The sequence below is a fragment of the Neofelis nebulosa genome, chromosome 10 (genome assembly GCF_028018385.1).
Source record: "Neofelis nebulosa isolate mNeoNeb1 chromosome 10, mNeoNeb1.pri, whole genome shotgun sequence".
Classification (NCBI taxonomy): domain Eukaryota; kingdom Metazoa; phylum Chordata; class Mammalia; order Carnivora; family Felidae; genus Neofelis; species Neofelis nebulosa.
Window position 1 is genome coordinate 6,821,738 of NC_080791.1, and position 20,045 is coordinate 6,841,782.

The 20,045-nt window shown below is 39.4% G+C and overlaps 1 protein-coding gene across 10 annotated transcripts in view; it reads right to left on the minus strand.

Moving 5' to 3' along the window:
* C10H11orf65 (chromosome 10 C11orf65 homolog) overlaps nt 1-20,045 on the minus strand; it is a 65,780-nt gene that overhangs the window by 28,946 nt on the left and 16,789 nt on the right. For 5 of the 10 annotated variants that reach the window (XM_058686691.1, XM_058686686.1, XM_058686684.1 and 2 more), the window contains exons 2-3: nt 18,635-18,724; nt 3,911-4,003 (exon numbers count right to left, since the gene is read on the minus strand). In XM_058686691.1, the coding sequence (XP_058542674.1) occupies nt 3,911-4,003; nt 18,635-18,715 (174 nt within the window). In that variant the 5' untranslated portion in view covers nt 18,716-18,724. Of the gene's footprint in view, nt 1-3,910; nt 4,004-6,827; nt 7,705-18,634; nt 18,725-20,045 lie in introns of those variants that run through there. The other 5 variants (XM_058686690.1, XM_058686689.1, XM_058686688.1 and 2 more) reach the window with 3 other exon arrangements.

Below are 20,045 nucleotides of genomic sequence, written 5' to 3' on the forward strand. Positions count from 1 at the left end.
TTTAACAACTGTAAAATAAGAGAAATCATACAAAGTATACTTTCAGACTCCAATGTAATTAAACTAGAAATCAGTAACAGAAGTCTGAAAATGCCCAGACATTTGGACAGTGACAAATGCCCAGACATTTGGACATTTGGACTTGGACAGTGAACAACACACTTCTAAATAACAGGTGGATCAAATAGGAAGTCTCAAGAGAATTTTAAAATATTTTGAACTAAAATAAAATGAAAACACAGCTTATCAAATTTTGTGAAATGCACTGAAAACAGTGCTTAGGGGAAAATTTATAGCACTAACTACATATATCTGAAAACAAGAAGGACTTGAAATCAATAATGTAGGCTTCCATCTTAAGAAACTAGGAAAACAAATTAAATCAAAAGTAAGCAAAAGTCAAGAATAAAAAAACAGAAATAAATGAAATTTAAACAGGAAATCACCAGAGAAAAATCAAAGAAATTAAAACCAATAAAGCTCAATAAAACCAATAAACTTCTGTACAAAAACACTAAGAAGGAAAAAATAGAAAGAAGACACAAATAACTAATATCAGAAAAGAGGGTCCATCACTACAGATTCCATGGACAGTAAAAGGATAATTAACAAATATTATGAAAAACTCTATTCCCACAGATTTGATAAATGGTTCAATTCCTTGAAAGACATAACCTGACAAAACTCACACAGGAGAAATGGAAAATCTGAATAGACTAATACCTATTAAAGAAACTGAATGAATAATTAACCTTTCAAAAAAGAAAGCACCAAGCCTCAATGGGTTCAATGGTAAACTCTACAAAACATTTAAGGAAAAAAAATATCAATTCTCTACTATCTCTTCCAGAAAACAGAAGCAAAGGGGACAGTTCCTAACACTACTCTAAATACCATTACTCTAAATACCAAAAACATAGGGGTGCCTGGTTTTCAGTGGCTCAGTCAGTTAAGCATCCAATCTGGATTTTGGCTCAGGTTATGATCTCCTGGTTCATGGGTTCCAGCCCCACGGACCCTGTGTTGACAGTGCAGAGCCTGTTTAGGATTCTCTCTCCCTCCCTCTCTCTGCCCCTCCCTAGCTTGCATTCTCTCTCTCTCTCTCTCATTAAACAAACTTAAAAAAATAAATAAAATTTACATGGAAATACAAAGCATCCAACGATAGCCTGGAAGTGTCTTCTTGAAGAACTACAAAATGGGAGTATTGTCTACCATATAATATACTTGTTACAAACTCAAAGTAATTATAACAAGGGTAGAAAAATAGATCATGGAAGGTAATAGAGAATTCACAAACAGACTCATACATAACTGGTTACTTGATTTATGATAAAAGTGGCATGGCAGAGCAGTGGAGGCAGTGGAGAAAGGACTATCTTTTTAATAAACAGTGTTTGATCATTTTGATATCTATAAGGAAGAATATGAAAGGGATCTCTACCCCACACCATACACAAAAAAATGAATCCCAAGTAGTTTGCATATCTAAATATGAAAAGAAAATCAATAAAGTTTATATAATATAGGAGAATAATTTCATGATTTCAGGATTGGCGAAGCTTATAAAAAGCGCCAATCATACACAAAAGCACTGATAATCTTAAGTACATTAAAATCAAGAATGTTGGGGGCACTTGGGTGTTTCAGTTGATTAAGCATGCGACATCAGCTCAGGTCATGACCTCGTGGTTGTGGATTTAAGCCCCGCATCAGGCTCTGTGCTGACAGCTCAGAGCCTGGAGTCTGCTTCAGATTCTGTGTCTCCCTCTCTCTCTGCCCCCTCCACCCATCACTCACACTCTCTCTCTCTCTCTCTAACAAAAAAAAAAAAAAAAAAAAAAAAAAAAAAGGAGCGCCTGGGTGGCTCAGTCAGTTGAGCGTCTGACTCTTGATTTCGGCTCAGGTCATGATCTCACAGTTTGTGAGTTCGAGCCCCATGTCAGGCTCTGTGCTGACAGCACAGGTCCTGCTTGGGATTCTCTCCCTCCATCTCTCTCTCTCTCTCTGTTCCTCGGCTTGCTTTCTCTCTCTCTTCCAATCTCAAAATAAATAAACTATCAAAAAAAAATAAAAATAAAAAAAAATAAAAAACATTAAAAAATTTTTAATTAAGAACTCTGTTCACCTAAAGACATTCTTGTTTCAAAATACTAACCTAGGGATTGGGGAAAGAGGGTGGAAATATAGATGAAGCAAGACTGGCGGGGAATTGCTAATTGTTGAAGCTAGGTGATGGGTACCTGTAGTCTATTACTTTATTCTTTCGACTTTTGTAATATGTTTGCCATTTTTCATGATAAAAAACACACAGTGAGGACCATCCTAAGAGTGACAAGTCAAATCACAGAATGGAACACGAAATGACAAGGACTTTTATGAAGACTATATAAAGAACTGCTTTAAACTAGTAGGAATAAGAGACAATATACACATAAAAGACACCAAAAAAATGTCAGGAGCTCAGCTGATCTGGAAGAACAGTACGTGAGATGTCAGTGTCAGAGTAGCCAATTAAGGAAACAAGCACAAACGGAAAGAAAGCTTTTGACCACTTACTACATGATAATAAGCAAGAGTTAGGGCGTCTACAACTAGAGGAGGCACCAATCCACCTATTTCATCTCACCCTCACCATCCCCCCCCCCCCCCCCCCCACCGTGAGCAATGCAGTGACAGAGAGTCAGGTGGATCAGCACAGAATCCTGAACAAAAGGCTCCAGCAGTGGTAGGGACCATAAGGTGTGTATATTTGGGGTAGGAGGTATGTAGGAGATTAAGGGAGGACAGTCTGAGTGGACTGAGTCAGAGTGGGAAAAGGGTCTTCAAGGTTTCCCCCATAAAGAGGTCTCAGCAGAGGTGTCTGAAGACCTCAGCTCAAAGCCTCAGATAAAGAACTAAAAATGAAAGTGCTGGGACTAGATACTTAAATATGTCGGGGGTTGGGGGTTCCGCTCAGGGTGTCTGAGTCCCAGCCTGAGCTCCCTTGAGAGGCTGCAGGACACTACCATGCACCAAGTCTGATTGTGAGGAGGGGACAGCTTTCCCGTGTGGGGCCTGTTGGATAAAGTCCCTGTAATTGTGTCTGGTCACAATTACAGACACAGGAAGAGCACACAGGATTGTAACCAGGAGCGGAACTCCTCACAAAGATGTGCAACTTCACTAGCTATCAGGGAAAGGCAAATTAAAAAGCTAAAATTAAACATTGATAAGGATGTAAAGCACCAAGAATTCCAAGAGACGGATGATGGTTAATACAAATTGTACAGTAACTTTGGAATATAGTTTGGCACATCCCGTTACCCAGAAATTCCATTTCTAGGTAGAATAGAAACCAAAAGAAATTCGTGCACATATGCATCAGGGCAGATGAATAAGAATGTTCCCCAAAGCAATCCTTATAACAGACTCAAACTGGAAAAAATATATATGTATAAATGTCAACCACTGAATGAATTAACAGTAGTGTGTGTGTGTGTGTATAATGAAATAATTATCATTGTTTTTCATAAAATGAATACAATTCAGCTACACAAACACAATGCTGAACGAACAAAAGCGCACCATAAGATTCTATTTACATACAGTTCAAAAACAGAGAAAACTAAAGAAACAAAAGCTACAACAAAATGGTGGTTGCCTCTCAGGAGCAGGGAAATTGGCGGTGATGTGCAAAGCCTGGAAGGCAGTGGTTTGAAGTAGGAAACATTGATCTGGGTTATGTAAGTTACACAGGGGGTTGTTTGTGATGATTCAGTGACCTTATACATTTATGTTTCATGAACTTTTCTATAACATGCTTCAATAAAAAAGTTTTTTAAAAGAAACAAATACAAGCACATTTATAAAGCAGCCACACATCTTGAAGGGAAAACACAGATGCTGTATGAATAAACAGTGTCCTCACCTCTTTAGGATTGATGTATCTCACTATCTGATGTGGCTCTCCTCGTCTTCTTAGATCAATCAGTCTTTTAAAGTGTTGGAAGACAGTGACATTCTAAAGGTTCAAATACATAAGACTGGTCAAAACTGGATTTTGTACCTCTGATTAGCTTTTTGCCTAATTAGGGCAAAATGAGTAAAAACCATATAATAGATTTTATGTGTGTAAACTAGATTTTAGAAATATTACCACTCACGATTTACTTTGACAAGCCAGGCAATACCAATTTTATTCTCACAACGAGTTTTACCCTTCACTTTGGAAGTGCATCACTAGCAACTGTAAAGAAAATACCCAGGACATTGGTTGAGTTGCTTTTGCATGTTCCAGAGTCATCCAGGAGGAAGACAAAATAGAGCCTACTGGTTAAGAACATGGAGCATGGCATCATATTGTCTGAGTTCAACAGTTAGTACCAACTCACCATGTGACCCTGGACAAGTTGCTTAAATTCTCTCCTCGGTGTCTCACCTAAAAAATGGGAATGATAGTGGCTATCTCCTACAGCTATGGTGAGGAGTTCATGAGTTAATATTCATAAAGCACTCAGAACAACTTCTGGCCCAAGAAAGCACTAAATAATTATTATTCTATTATTACCATTACAGAAACCTCATTACTGTAGTAATTCCACTGATTTACAAACCCTACCTACTATTCATGTTAGGACACATATTTGGTCAAACAACTCCCAACAATTTTTTTTTTTTTTGAGAGAGAGAGAGAGAGAGAGAGAGGCAGAGGGAGGAAGATACAGAACCCAAAGCAGGCTCCAGGCTCTGAGCTGTCAGTACAGAGTCTGACTCAGCGCTTGAACTCCTGAACCGCGAGATTATGACCTGCACTGAAGTCGGATTTTTTTTTTTTTAACATTTATTTATTTTGAGACAGAGAGAGACAGAGCATGAACGGGGGAGGGGCAGAGAGAGAGGGAGACACAGAACCGGAAGCAGGCTCCAGACTCTGAGCCATCAGCCCAGAGCCCGACACGGGGCTCGAACTCACGGAACGTGAGATCGTGACCTGAACTGAAGTCGGTCACTTAACCGACTGAGCCACCCAGGGGCCCCTGAAGTCGGGTATTAACTGACTGAACCACCCAAGCACCCCTCCAAACAATTCTTCTCTCTCAGACAACAATTTCTTTGGTAACACTCTCTTCATACTCTATCCCCCAAAAAACCCTTACTAACTCTTGGTAAACTCCCCCTACCCCACCCGTGAGCTTACGTTAAATCAAATAAATTCAAACTGAATCCACATCACTAATAAGACAATTTGAATCCCCACTGCTTCAATGAAGCACATTACCTGTGGAGATGGTGTAGCCCACATCAAAACAGATAATATTCTTTCTGAAAGGAAGATATAATTTCCAGTAGGTATAACCCCAAGTTGAGTATCAAGAAAAATTTATGGTGATACCTTGGGGGATGGTGAATAAAAATTTAGTGCTTTTAGAATGGGTTCGGACTTAAGCGATCATCAACATAATATAAACAGCTATGCGCATAAGATGTTATCTATAAACCTAACGGTAACCACAAATCAAAAACTATTAATAGATATGTAAAAAAACAAAGAGAAAGGAATCCAAGTAATATCACTAAAGAAAGCCATCAGAGGGTGGGGACAGGAGGGAGGAGGAGGGGACAGAGAGGGGGAGGGGGCCACGGTGGGGTGGGATGGCCTTCTGGCCTAGGTGGCAGAAGTGGTGGCCGCAGCTGACCAGCCTGCTGCTCTCTCACTTCTGCTTGGGCTTCCCGGCTCCTCCCTTTCCCCTACCCCCCGCAGATGGAGAGGGTGGCCCTGCTGTGGATGGTCAGATAGCTCCTGCCACACATCTCTGGCCCCAATCAGCATGGAACAGACCAGGAGGAAGCTGGCGGGAGGGCTGCCGGCCTGTGTGATAGACTGGGGCACACAGTAGACAAAATTAGGAGATGCTGAAAACACAGAGCCACAGCTTATCATCCCCTCCTGTTCTGCCAGTAAGGAGTCAGCGAAAGTGGAAGGTGGGTGATCGAGCTCAAGGGAGGGTGATGAAAGGTGTTGATCACCTAGGCTTCCTCAGTGGTGATGAAGCAATAGGAAAACCTATGTAGGCAACATAGAGGCCAATTTGCTGTGGTGTAGCTGAAGATTGGGACTTGATGGAAAGGTTATGGAACAAGTGATTTTTAAGTATTTAAGGGCAGAACAAGAAGACTATTTCCAAAACTGTAAGCAATAAATTTCTGTTGCTTATCATCCACCCAGTCTGTGGTAGTTCATTCTAGCCGCCCAAATGGACCAACACAAGTACTAAGGATCTGAACAACATGGTTAGCCAGTAGGACTTAAACCATGTCAGAGTACATTTTTTTCCTCAAGTTCATGTGAAACATTTACCAAAATAGACTTTTTTCTAGGACAGGGAAGTTTCAACAAACTTCAAGTTATTAAAATCATATAAGAAGGAGGAGCCAAGATGGCGGAACAGCATGGAAGCTTTTTGTGTGTCTCATGTCCATGAAATACAGCCAGACCAACACTAAACCATCCTACACACCTAGAAAACTGATTGGAGGATTAACACAACAACCTGCACAACCTGAACCACAGAATAGAGCAGGTATGTGGTGCGGAGAGCTGAACTTGGGGAGCGAGAAGCCCTGAAAGGTAGGAAACCACTTTTGTGGGCAGAGAGAGGATGGAGACTGGGGAGGGGGGGGGAGAATACATGAAAATCACCCCTCCCCAAAAGCAGCTGGAGAGAAAGTAGAAAATTGGAAACAGCCGCAGGGACTAAACCAAAAAGGGAGAAAGGAGAAAGTTTAAATTCCATTAAGACTGTAAACAAGGGGAGCACAAAGGCTGCAACTCCTCAGCTCAATACCTGGCAGTGCTCTGGTGGGAAGGGCAAACCCCCAGGAAGAGGGTGGGGTCCAGGAGGTTCTCGGGCCTCATGGGGAAAAGCGGTTCCACTGCTGGAAGGACATTTGGTAAAGACTGTTGAAGCCACCTGGTCCCAGCAGACCCCGGAAGGCGGCCACATTCGCTGGTGCTGGGACAAGGTTGTTAAGGGTGCAGCCTGGTGCCAGATGTGTGCTGCAATTTTCCATAATCCCTGAGACGCTGCTGCTACACTGTCTCGCGAACTTTTTCTGGGGCGGGCTGGCATTCTGGCCGCAGTCTCGGGGCACCGGCAAAAACAGGGTCCAACGGGCATAGCTGGGTGCAGCCGATATTCAGCCATTGCTCATTCGGCCATTGCTCGGTGAGACCATCCCGCAGAGGGGCAGAACGGGTCAAAGCCGCAGTCCTTCGGAAGTAGGAGGCCAGGGAAAACAGCCGCATCTGAGATAAGGCTTGGGAGAGAGGTGCTGCCTGGAGCCTGGTCACGAAGAGTGAAGAAGCGGAGAGTGGACGAGAGTTGAAGACAGAGGACGAGTGCACGATTGCTGATCCAGGAGAACAGACTGGGTAGCTGAGTGGCGCCATTTTCACTGCTCCCACGCATGCGAGTACGCACCTACGAGCCCTGCAACAATCCACCCCAGTAGGCTAGCAGCGCCATCTAGTGGACAGCGGAGCTGTCCCAACTGGGACAGCTTCGCTCTTCAAGGACACAAACCTCACTGCCGGCTTAATTTATGGACTATAAAGAGCTACACAGACTGACTTCTAGGGGAAAATGAAGCAATTTCAGTCCTACTTCAATCTGTTAGCAGGTTCATCTATTCAATTTTCTTTCTTTTTCATTTTTCTCTTTTACAATTCTTTTTCTTGAATACAGAAAGAGAAAAAATTCATTTTTTCAATTTTTATTAAAAATATCTTTTTTATTACTATATTTTTTACTTTTGTGTAAATTTTTAAAAATTCTACTTTACTTCCATCATTTTATTTTAGTCTACTTAAGTGTACTCACCTTTTCAAATTCTCAATTTCCTTTTTTTCTTTCTTTTTTTCTTTTTGTTTCATTTCTTTTTCTTGAATGCAGAAAGAGAAAAACTTCATTTTTCTTTCAGTTTCTATTAAAAATATTTTTATTTTATTTTTATTACTTTATTTTTTGCTGTTATGTAAATTTTTTCAAATTCTATTTTACTTCCATCATTTTAGTCTACTAGAGTGTATTCACTTTTCCAAATTTTCAAACGATTTTTTCTTATCTTTTTTCTTTTTCATTTCTTTTCTTTTTTCTTAAAAACAGAAAATGAAAAAATTCATATTTATTTTTAATTTTCATTAAAAATATTAATTTTTTTCTACTACATTCTTTACTTTTGTGTGTATTTTTTCAAATTCTATTTTACCCCCATCATCTTAGTCTACTTCAGTGTATTCACTCTTTCAAATTTTCAAACACTTTCCTTCCCCCCCCCCCCACCTTTTTTTCTTTAATCTGTCAAACCACTTTCAACACCCAGACCAAAACACACCTAGGATCTAGCATCATCTATTCGATTTTTGTGTGTGTCTGTTTTTAATTTTTAATTTCAATATAGTTTTAATTTTAATTTTAATTTTTTTAATTTCAATTTTTCTACCTCATTAATTACTTTCCTCCCTTCAAAATGACAAAACGAAGGAATTCACCCCAAAAGAAAGAGCACAAAGAAACGACAGCCAGGGATTTAACCAACACAGATAGGAGTAAGATGTCTGAACCAGAATTTAGAATCACGATAATAAGAATACTAGCTGGAGTCAAACATAGATTAGAATCCCCTTCTGCAGAGATAAAGGGAAGTAAAAAATAGCCAGAATGAAATTAAAAATGCTGTAACAGAGCTGCAATCACGGATGGATGCAGTGGTGGCAAGATGGATGAGGCAGAACAGAGAATCAGCGATACAGAGGACAAACTTATAAAGAATAAGGAAGCAGAAAAAAAGAGGGAGATTAAGGCAAAAGAGCATGATTTAAGAATTAGAGAAATCAGTGACTCCTTACAAAGGAACATCAAAATCATACGGGTCCCAGAAAAGGAAGAGAGAGAGAAATAGGGGTAGAAGGGTTATGTGAGCAAATCATAGGGGGAAAACTTTCCTGTGTTTAAGACACAGACATCAAAATCCAGGAAGCACAGACGATCCCCATTAGATTCAACAAAAACCGACCATTAACAAGGCATATCATAGTCAAATTCACAAAATACTCAGGCAAGGAGAGAATCATGAAAGCAGCAAGGGAAAAAAAGTCTCTAACATACAAGGGAAGACAGACCAGGTTGGAAGCAGACCTATCCAAAGAAACTTGGCAGGCCAGAAGGGAGTGGCGGGATATATTGTGTTTGAATCAGAAAAATATGCAGCCAAGAATTCTTTATCCATCAAGGCTGTCATTCAAAATAGAAGGAGAGATAAAAAGTTTCCCAGACAAACAAAAATTAAAGGGAGTTTGTAACCACTAAACCAGCCCTGCAAGAAATTTTAAGGGGGACTTTCCGAGGGGAGAAAAGATGAAATAAATAAATAAGTAAGTAAGTAAGTAAATAAATAAATAAATACCAAAAGCAACAAAAGATTAGAAAAGACCAGAGAACATCACCAGAAACTCCAACTCTACAAGCATCATAATAGCAATAAATTTATATCTTTCAGTACTCACTCTAAATGTCAATGGACTCAATGCTCCAATCAAAAGACATAGGGTAACAGAATGGATAAGAAAACAAGACCCATCTACATGCTGTTTACAAGAGACCCACTTTAGACCTAAAGCCACCTTCAGATTGAAAATAAGGGGATGGAGAACCATCTAACATGCTAATGGTCAACAAAAGAAAGCCAGAGTAGCCATACTTAGACAAGCTAAACTTTAAAATAAAGACTGTATCAAGGGATGCAGAAGGGCATTATACCATAATCAAGGGGTCTATACACCAAGAAGACCTAACAATTATAAAAATTTATGCGCCAAATGTGAGAGCACCCAAATATATAAATCAATTAATCACAAACATCAGGAAACTCATCGATAGTAATACCTTAATAGTAGGAGACTTCAACACCCCACTCACAGCAATGGACAGATCATCTAATAAAAAAATCAACAAGGAAACAATGGTTTTGAATGACACACTGGACCAGATGGACTTAACAGATATATTCAGAACATTTCATCCTAAAACAGCAGAATATACATTCTTCTCCAGTGCACTTGGAACGTTCTCCAGAATAGACCATATACTGGGACACAAATCAGCCCTAAGTAAGTACAAAAAGACTGAGATCATACCGTGCATATTTTCAGACCACAATGCTATGAAACTTGAAATCAACCACAAGAAAAAATTTGGTAAGGTAACAAATACTTGGAGACTGAAGAACATCCTACTAAAGAATGAACGGGCTAACCAAGCAGTTAAAGAGGAAATTAAAAAGTATATGGAAGTCAATGAAAATGATAACACCACAACCCAAAACCTCTGGAACGCAGCAAAGGCAGTCATAAGAGAAAAGTATATAGCAATCCAGGCCTTCCTAAAGAAGGAAGAAAGATCTCAGATACACAACCTAACCTTACTCCTTCAGGAGCTGGAAAAAGATCAGCAAATAAAACCCAAAACCAGCAGAAGACAGGAAATCATAAAGATTAGAGCAGAAATTAATGCTACTGAAACCAAAAGAGCCAGTAGAACAGATCAATGAAACCAGAAGCTGGTTCTTTGAAAAAATTAACAAAATTGATAAACCACTAGCCAGTTGGATCAAGAAGAAAAAGGAAAGGACCCAAATAAATAAAATCAAGAATGAAACAGGAGAGATCACAACCAACACAACAGAAATAAAAACAATAAGAGAATATTATAAGCAATTTTATGCCAATAAAAAGGGTAATCTGGAAGAAATGGACAAATTCCTAGAAACATATACACTACCAAAACTGAAACAGGAAGATAGAGAAAATGTAAACAGACCCATAACCAGTAAAGAAATCAAATTAGTAATAAAAAAAAAAATCTCTCAAAAAACAAGAGTCCAGAGCCAGATGGCTTTCCAGGGGAATTACACCAAACATTTAAGGAAGAGTTAACACCTATTCTCTTGAAACTGTTCCAAAAAATAGAAATGGAAGGAAAACTTCCAAACTCTTTCTATGAAGCCAGCATTACCTTAATTCCAAAACCAGACAGAGACCCCACTAAAAAGGAGAACTATAGACCAATTTCCCTGATGAACATGTATGCAAAAATCCTCAACAAGATATGAGCCAACCGGATCCAACAATACACTAAAAAAACTATTCACCACGACCAAATGGGATTTATACCTGGGATGCAGGGCTGGTTCAATATCTGCAAAACAATTAACTTGGTGATTCATCACATCCATAAAAGAAAGGACAAGAACCACATGATCCTCTCAATAAATGCAGAGAAAGCATTTGACAAAATACAGCATCATTTCTTGATAAAAACCCTCAAGAAAGTAGGGATAGAAGGAGCAGACCTCAAGATCACAAAAGCCATATATGAATGACCCAACGCTAATATCATCCTCAATGGGGAAAAACTGAGAGCTTTTCCCCTAAGGTCAGGAACAAGACAGGGATGTCCACTCTCGCCACTGTTATTCAACATAGTATTGGAAGTCTTAGCCTCTGCAATCTGACAACACAAAAAAATAAAAGGCATCCAAATCGGCCAGGAGGAGGTCAAACTTTCACTCTTCGCAGATGACATGATACTCTACATGAAAAACCCAAAAGATTCCACTGAAAAACTGCTAAAATTGATTCATGAATTCAGCAAAGTGGCAGGGTATAAAATCAATGCACAGAAATCAGTTGCATTCCTATACACCAACAATGAAGCGACAGAAAGAGAAATTAAGGAATCGATCCCTCTTATCGCACAAAAAAACACAGAATACCTAGGAATAAATCTAACCAAAGAGGTGAAATATCTATACACTGAAAACTATAGAAAGCTTATGAAAGAAATTGAAGAAGACACAGAAAAATGATAAAAGATTCCATGCTCCTGGATAGGAAGAACAAATATTGTTAAAATGTCGATACTACCCAAAGCAATCTACATATTCAATGCAATCCCTATCAAAGTAACACCAGCATTCTTCACAGAGCTAGAACAAATAATTCTAAAATTTGTATGGAGCCAGAAAAGACCCCAAATAGCCAAAGCAATCCTGAAAAAGAAAACCGAAGCAGGAGGCATCACAATACCAGACTTCAAGCTATACTACAAAGCCATAATCATCAAGACAGTACAGTAGTGGCACAAGAACAGACAGTCAGATCAATGGAACAGAATAGAGAACCCACAAATGGACCCACAACTGTATGGCCAACTAATCCTTGACAAAGCAGGAAAGAATATCCAGTGGAATAAAGACAGTGTCTTCAGCAAGTGGTGCTGGGAACACTGGACAGCGACATGCAGAAGAATGAACCTGGACCACTTTCTTACACCATACACAAAAATAAACTCAAAATGGATGAAAGACCTCAATGTAAGACAGGAAGCCATCAAAATCCTTGAGGCGAAAGCAAGCAAAAACCTCTTTGATCTTGCCCGCAGCAACTTCTTACTCAACACATCTCTGGAGTCAAGGGAAACGAAAGCAAAAATGAACTACTGGGACCTCATCAAAATAAAAAGCTTCTGCACAGTGAAGGAAACAATCAGCAAAACTAAAAGGCAACCGACAGAATGGGAGAAGATATTTGCAAATGATGTATCAGATACAGGGTTAGTATCCAAAATCTACAAAGAACTTATCAAACTCAACACCCAAAAAACAATCCAGTGAAGAAATGGGCAAAAGACATGAATAGACACTTCTCCAAGGAAGACATCCAGATGGCCAAATGACACATGAAAAAATGCTCCACATCACTCATCATCAGAAAAATACAAATCAAAACCACAATGAGATACCATCTGACACCTGTCAGAATGGCTAACATTAACAACTCAGGCAACAACAGATGTTGGCAAGGATGCGGAGAAAGAGGATCTCTTTTGCATTGTTGGTGGCAATGCAAGCTGGTGCAGCCACTCGGGAAAACAGTATGGAGGTTCCTCAAAAAACTAAAAATAGAACTACCCTACGACCCAGCAATTGCACTATTAGGCATTTATCCACAGGATACAGGTGTGCTGTTTCGAAGGGACACATGCACCCCCACGTTTATAGTAGCACTATCAACAATAGCCAAAGTATGGAAAGAGCCCAAATGACCATCGATGGATGAATGGATAAAGAAGATGTGGTATATATATACAATGGAGTAGTACTCGGCAATCAAAAAAAATGAAATCTTGCCATTTGCAACTATGTGGATGGAACTGGAGGGTATCATGCTAAGTGAAATTATTCAGAGAAAGACAAAAATCACATGACTTCACACATATGAGGACTTTAAGAGACAAAACAGACAAACATAAGGGAAGGGAAACAAAAATAATATAAAACAGGGAAGGGGATGGGGCGCCTGGGTGGCGCAGTCAGTTAAGCGTCTGACTTCAGCCAGGTCACGATCTCGCGGTCCGTGAGTTCGAGCCCCGCGTCAGGCTCTGGGCTGATGGCTCGGAGCCTGGAGCCTGTTTCCGGTTCTGTGTCTCCCTCTCTCTCTGCCCCTCCCCCGTTCATGCTCTGTCTCTCTCTGTCCCAAAAATAAATAAAAAACGTTGAAAAAAAAAAAAAAAAAAAAACAGGGAAGGGGACAAAACAGAAGAGACTCATAAATATGGAGAACAAACTGAGGGTTACTGGGAGGGGGGATGGGCTAAATGGGTAAGGGGCATTAAGGAATCTACTCCTGAAATCATTGTTTCACTATATGCTAACTAATTTGGATGTAAATTTAAAAAAAATAAAAAATTAAATTGAGGGGCGCCTGGGTGGCGCAGTCGGTTAAGCGTTCGACTTCAGCCAGGTCACGATCTCGCGGTCCGTGAGTTCGAGCCCCGCGTCGGGCTCTGGGCTGATGGCTCAGAGCCTGGAGCCTGTTTCCGATTCTGTGTCTCCTTCTCTCTCTGCCCCTCCCCCGTTCATGCTGTGTCTCTCTCTGTCCCAAAAAAAAAAAAAAAAAAAAAAAAAAAAATTAAATTGAATTTAAAAAAATCATATAAACAACTGGCTTCAGAATCAAACCAGAAATCAGTAACAGAAAGGTAACTAGAAAACTCCTAAATATTTGGTAATTAAATAACATACTTCTAAATAACCGATGGGTCAAAAAAAATCACAATGGAAACTGTAAAATATTTTAAAGTGAAAGGTAATAGGGACACCTGGGTAGCTCAGTTGGTTAAATGTCTAACCCTTGATTCCGGCTCAGGCTCAGGTCATGATCTCACAGTTTGTGAGATCGAGCCCCGTGTCAGGCTCTGCACTGATAGCATGGAGCCTGCATGGGATTCTCTGGGAGGGTAATAAAGTGCAATATTGTGCTGGAGTACAATAAAGAAAAAGAAGTAATAGGTATAAAGTTTACAAAGAAAAAAACAAAAGTCATTCAGAGATGACATGATTAGGTAGTAAATCCAAAGGTGTCTATAAAAAATCAATTAGAAATAATAAGCACATACTAGGTCAGCAGATAAAAATAAATTGTATTTCTATAAACTAGAAATGAACAATTAGAAAATAAAATTGAAATTAATACCACTCACAGTAGCATCAAACAATGTCAAATACCCATAAGTTACATGAAAGATACATAAGACTTCTACACTGCAAACTATAAAACGTTGTGGAGAAAAATTTTTAAAGATCTAAAACAGGAAGATATGTACCAGGTTCATGAAAACTTGGAGTAGTAAAATGTCAGTTCTGATCCAAACTGATCCTAATGCAATCCCAATTATAATCCCCACAAATATTTTTGCAAAAATTAATAAATTAATTCTACTATTTAAATGGAAATGCAAAAGCCCTAAAATAGCTGTGATAATCATGAAGAACATCACAGTTGGAGGATTTTGATACCAATACTTATGACAAAGCTATAGTTACTAACACAGTGTGGTACTGACCCAAATAAAGACAAATAAACCAATGCAAATGAACAGAGACCACAGAAACACTTCACATATATGGAGACATGATCTAGTATTTTCAGTAAAAGGTACTTAATCATTTGGTTATCCATAAAGACAAAAATGAACTTTGCCTACACCTCTTATCACACACAAACATTAATTTGAGAGGATACTAGATCTCAACCTACAACAAAAGCAATCAAGCATCTAGAAAAAGCTTAAGGAAAATATATCCTGGCTTTGGATTAAACATTTCCCCCCAGATTTATTTCAATATAATTGACACGTAATATTGTGTTGGCTGAGCTGGACGTCTGCCTTAGGATCTTTTCCCACTGGGAAAGTTCTGATATTGTCACCTCTTTAGGCAAACATTTCTTTTTCATTTTTTAATGTTTATTTATTTTTGAGAGAGAGAGAGAGAGAGAGAGAGAGAGAGAATGAGTGGGGGAGGGGCAAAGAGAGGAGAACAGAAGATTGGAAGCAGGCTCCATGCTGACAGCAGAGAGCCCGATGTCAGGTTCAAACCCATGAACCCTGAGACTACGACCCAAGACATTCAACCGACCAAGCCACCCAGGAACCCCTGGGCAAACATCTCTTAAACAGGACACAGAAAGTACTAACCATAAAGAACAAGGGATTAAATTGGACTTAATTAAAATGAAAGACTTCTCATTATCAAAAAAACATCTTTAAGAATGCAGTGTCTGGAGAAAATACCTGCCCCACATGTATTCAATAAAGGACTTGTGCCCAGGATATATGAGAAACTCCTCCAAGTGAGTATTGACAGTGTACTAGTAGATGTAATGGGACTTAGGGGTTTGAAGATTGGGAGAATAGGTTAAAAAAAAAAGGTGGGGGTTGGGATATTTATATCTTCATCAGACATAATAAGGAGTCACATAATCCTATGTTAACATGATGGAACAAGAAACAAAGGTTTAAACATGCTCTTTTTAACGTTTATTTATTTTTGAGAGAGAGGGAGACACAGAATCTGAAACAGGCTCCAGGCTCTGAGCTGTCAGCACAGAGCCCGACGCAGGGCTCAAACTCATGAGCCATGAGATCATGACCTCAGCCAAAGTAGCTCACTTAACCAACTGGTCCACCCAGACGCCCCAGGTTTAAATTCTTTTTTTTTTTAATTTTTAAATGTTTTTTTAAATTTATTTTTGATAGAGAGACAGAGTGTGAATGGGGGAGTGGCAGAGAGAGACATTAACAAAGAATCCAAAGCAGGCTCCAGGCTCTGTGCTGTAAAGAAATAAGGCAATAAGGGCGTCTGGGTGGCTCAGTCGGCTATACCCTGACTCTTGATTTTGGCTCAGGTCATAATCTCACAGTTTGTTAGTTTGAGCAACATGTCCCCCTCTGTGCTGACAGCTCACAGCCTGCTTGGGATTCTCTTTCTCTGCCCCTCCCTCTCTCTCTGCCTCTTACCCCATCTCTCTCACAAAATAAATAAACTTAAACAAAAATTAAGGTAACAAATAGAAGAACTAAAAAATCATTACATATGGTACTGGCAGGGCTGTGTAACGGGTAAGTAAGATAAGCTCTCAATTATCTTTGCAGAAAATCAACAGGTCACTTCTGAAGTTGGCAAATAAAAAATAATTACACAAGCATGTTATATAGAAACAGAAATAACTACCAGAACATCTAAAACAAAAAGTAGTTCAAAGTGCTTCCCTTTAGAGTATGAGGGTAGAGAAGAATAGGAGGGGGTAAAAGATGTGTTTTTATTTGTAAGTTCTTCTATATTATTTTACTGAAAGAAATATATACATTATTTTGACTTAAAATATTCACACAAAAGAAAATACCTTCATTTACAGTAGTTTGACTATGCAAATTACTCACTTACTGGGCCAAGTAATGTGTTAAAATTAAGCATCCTTATTTAGAAATCCTCTGAGCCACTTGAAAAAGAATATATCGAGATTTAAGATCAAATGTTTTCTCTTTGAGTCTTAGAACTATTTAAATTATCCTTAGATTTGAACCATGGCTTTCATGGTTGCTTTTTTTCAGTTTCTAACCACTTTTTAAATCCAACTGCTCAGTCACACCTTTTATTGCATGGGACACCATTTTATCTCCAGATACAACCCGCTTTAATCCTTTCAACATACAGATCTTATCTAAATTGATCACAATTTTAAGAAAGATATTTTAGGGGCACCTGCGTGGCTCAGTTGGTTAAGCGTCTGACTCAGCTTAGGTCATGACCTCACAGTTCATGGGTTCCAGCCCCGTGTTGGGCTCTGTGCTGACAGCCCAGAGCCTGGAGCCTGCTTCAGATTCTGTGTCTCCCTCTCTCTCTACTCCTCTCCTATGCATACTCTGTCTCTGCCTCTCAAAAATGAATAAATATTAAAATAATTTAAAAAAAATTTTTATGTTTTTATTTATTTTGAGAGGAAGAGAGAGAGAGCAGAGGAGGGGCAGAGAGAGAGAGAGGGAGACAGAATCCCAAGCAGGCTCTGAGCATCAGCAGAGCATGATGCGGGGGTTGAACTCAGAAACCGTGAGATCGTGACCTGAGCCAAAGTCAGATGATTAACCGACTTAGCCACCCAGGTGCCCCAATCACCTGTTTCCAATTCTGTGTCTCCCTCTCTCTCTGCTCCTCCCTGTTCACGCTCTGTCTCTGTCTCAAGGATAAACATTAAAAAAATTTTTTTTAAAAGCATTAAAAAAATTTTTTTTAAAAAAAAATTTTTTTTTCCAACGTTTTTTATTTATTTTTGGGACAGAGAGAGACAGAGCATGAACGGGGGAGGGGCAGAGAGAGAGGGAGACACAGAATCGGAAGCAGGCTCCAGGCTCCGAGCCATCAGCCCAGAGCCCGACGCGGGGCTCGAACTCACGGACCGCGAGATCGTGACCTGGCTGAAGTCGGACGCTTAACCGACTGTGCCACCCAGGCGCCCCAGCATTAAAAAAATTTTTAAGGAAATTATTATTTTAGTATCGGAGATCAAGAGTTAGGGGTTTTATGGCTTGAAAGAGGCAAAAGAAACACATAATGGAAGCTATTTTGTAAGACTCGATTAACGGATCATGTGTGTTAGAAACAGAGCCATCGCACTTCATGTATAATTATCAGGCGCAGACAGTGTTGCTACAAACACAGAAGAAAGAGTGAAGTCATTTTAGTTATTGGCTCTCACTCAACCAGGTAAGTCAACCTGGAATATTCCTTTCACCAATGAGACCAGCTCTACCCAGACTAAAGCATGACAAAGTGCATTAACTCAGATACAGTTTATTATTAAACTTTAAGTCTTCAAGAGTCAAGTACTCGATAACTATTTAATGAGTGAATGAATGTATCCCTAACACTTTCTCAGAAACCTGATTGCTGAGTCAAGAAATAGTTTTAGAGGTAAAAGCCAAAAGATCCTATTCATGATACTTTCACTGATCATAGTTATTTTCAGAGTGCCTGGACCCTGACCGGGAGCTCAGTAAGGATTTGCGAGGCTAATGGAATGATTAATTAATGTTAACTTTCTGAACTTCTAAAAAATGGGTGCTTTTAAAGCAAAGGGTGGTACACCAATCTGTAAATATACTAAAAATTATTGAATTATACACTTTCAACAGGTGAACCTTATGCTATATAAATTATATCACAATAAGATTACAAAACAATGAAACAAACTCACAAGAAAACGTTTCCAGGCCTTCTGAATGACTCTGGCAGCTTTATCCCTCTTTGTAAGTTCTGATTCCTGTTCCCAAGGCATTTGAAAGTCCTAAAATAAGCAAAAAGTGTATATCTAAAACTTCTTTATAAACTCCAATGTGAAACTCACTAGAACTCACGAAAAGTTAAATAGAAAGTTGAATAAAGGAAATAATAAAGATGAGATGTGGTATCAAGATAATTATAATAAAAAATAAAAATTGTTACCTACTATTGATTGCCTTATATGTTCCAATTTCTTTTTTCTAATTTATTTAATTATTTTTAAAAATGTTTATTTATTTCTGAGAGAGAGAGAGGGGAAGGGATACAAAGAGAGGGATACAGAGAATTTCAAGCAGGCTCCATACTGTCAGCACAGAGCCTCATGTGGGGCTCAAACCCATGAACCGTGAGATCGTGACCTGATCTGAAGCTGGATGCTTAACCAACTGAGCCACCCAGTTCTAATTTAAACAACAACCTTGCATAATAGATTTTACCAGTATGCTGGTGCTAGAGACATAGAGATTGCACTTCCAGGCCTATGGTCAAATAGCGATTAACAAAGCCAGTATTAAACCCAAGGCAGCTAGTATTGAAAATCCACAACCTTTCACGGCCCCATTCAATGACTTCAAATAAATTGTTCTTATTCAACATATACAGTGACAGAGTTTCACCCAAAAACTTACCCAGGCCCCTAACCTAGAATTAGAGATGGTTATAGAATTTTTCCTTCTTTGTAAATATGCTGACTAGTCAATCATGCATTAAATTGTCAGAAAAAGAGATGACTATTAAGACAAAACAAAATCACCAGTTCTACCCATAATTTTTATTAATACTGTGAAGAAATAAGTAATAGGGAAGTCAAAAACACATTACGGTTTATGAGTCCTTTAAAAAGCTGCAGTAGACAGAGAGGATCCTGGGAAGAAAGTGGACTAGGAAGCACCAGGAATCTGTCTCCACTTCTAGACAACTGTGCTGGCAGAATCTAACGTAACTATTTTAGAACTCTGGTGTCTATTGAAGGCTTGCAACTTCCAGGGGAAGGCTTGGGGGGTAACTTGTGGTTAACTCCAGTCAATTTCTGCTCTTAGCCCAGTAGCAGCTACCCATTCCCTCACCGCAGCCCCAGCAGCAGGCAGCTGTGTACATGTTTCTGGAACAGCTTGCACACTTGTGGGAGCCAGGGTGGACAAAAAGGGACTCTGTCCTCCAATCCAGGAGATCTGTGCTCTGACTGTTGGTTGCTGCTTCTGATCACACAGGTGTAGACAAATAGGCAGGCAGCCTTTGGTGATGCACCTTCACCCCCCACCGTTGTTGCAAGCCCTTCTCATTTGGCAACTTCCAGGGAACTTAAAGTGTTTTTCCTTCCCTCT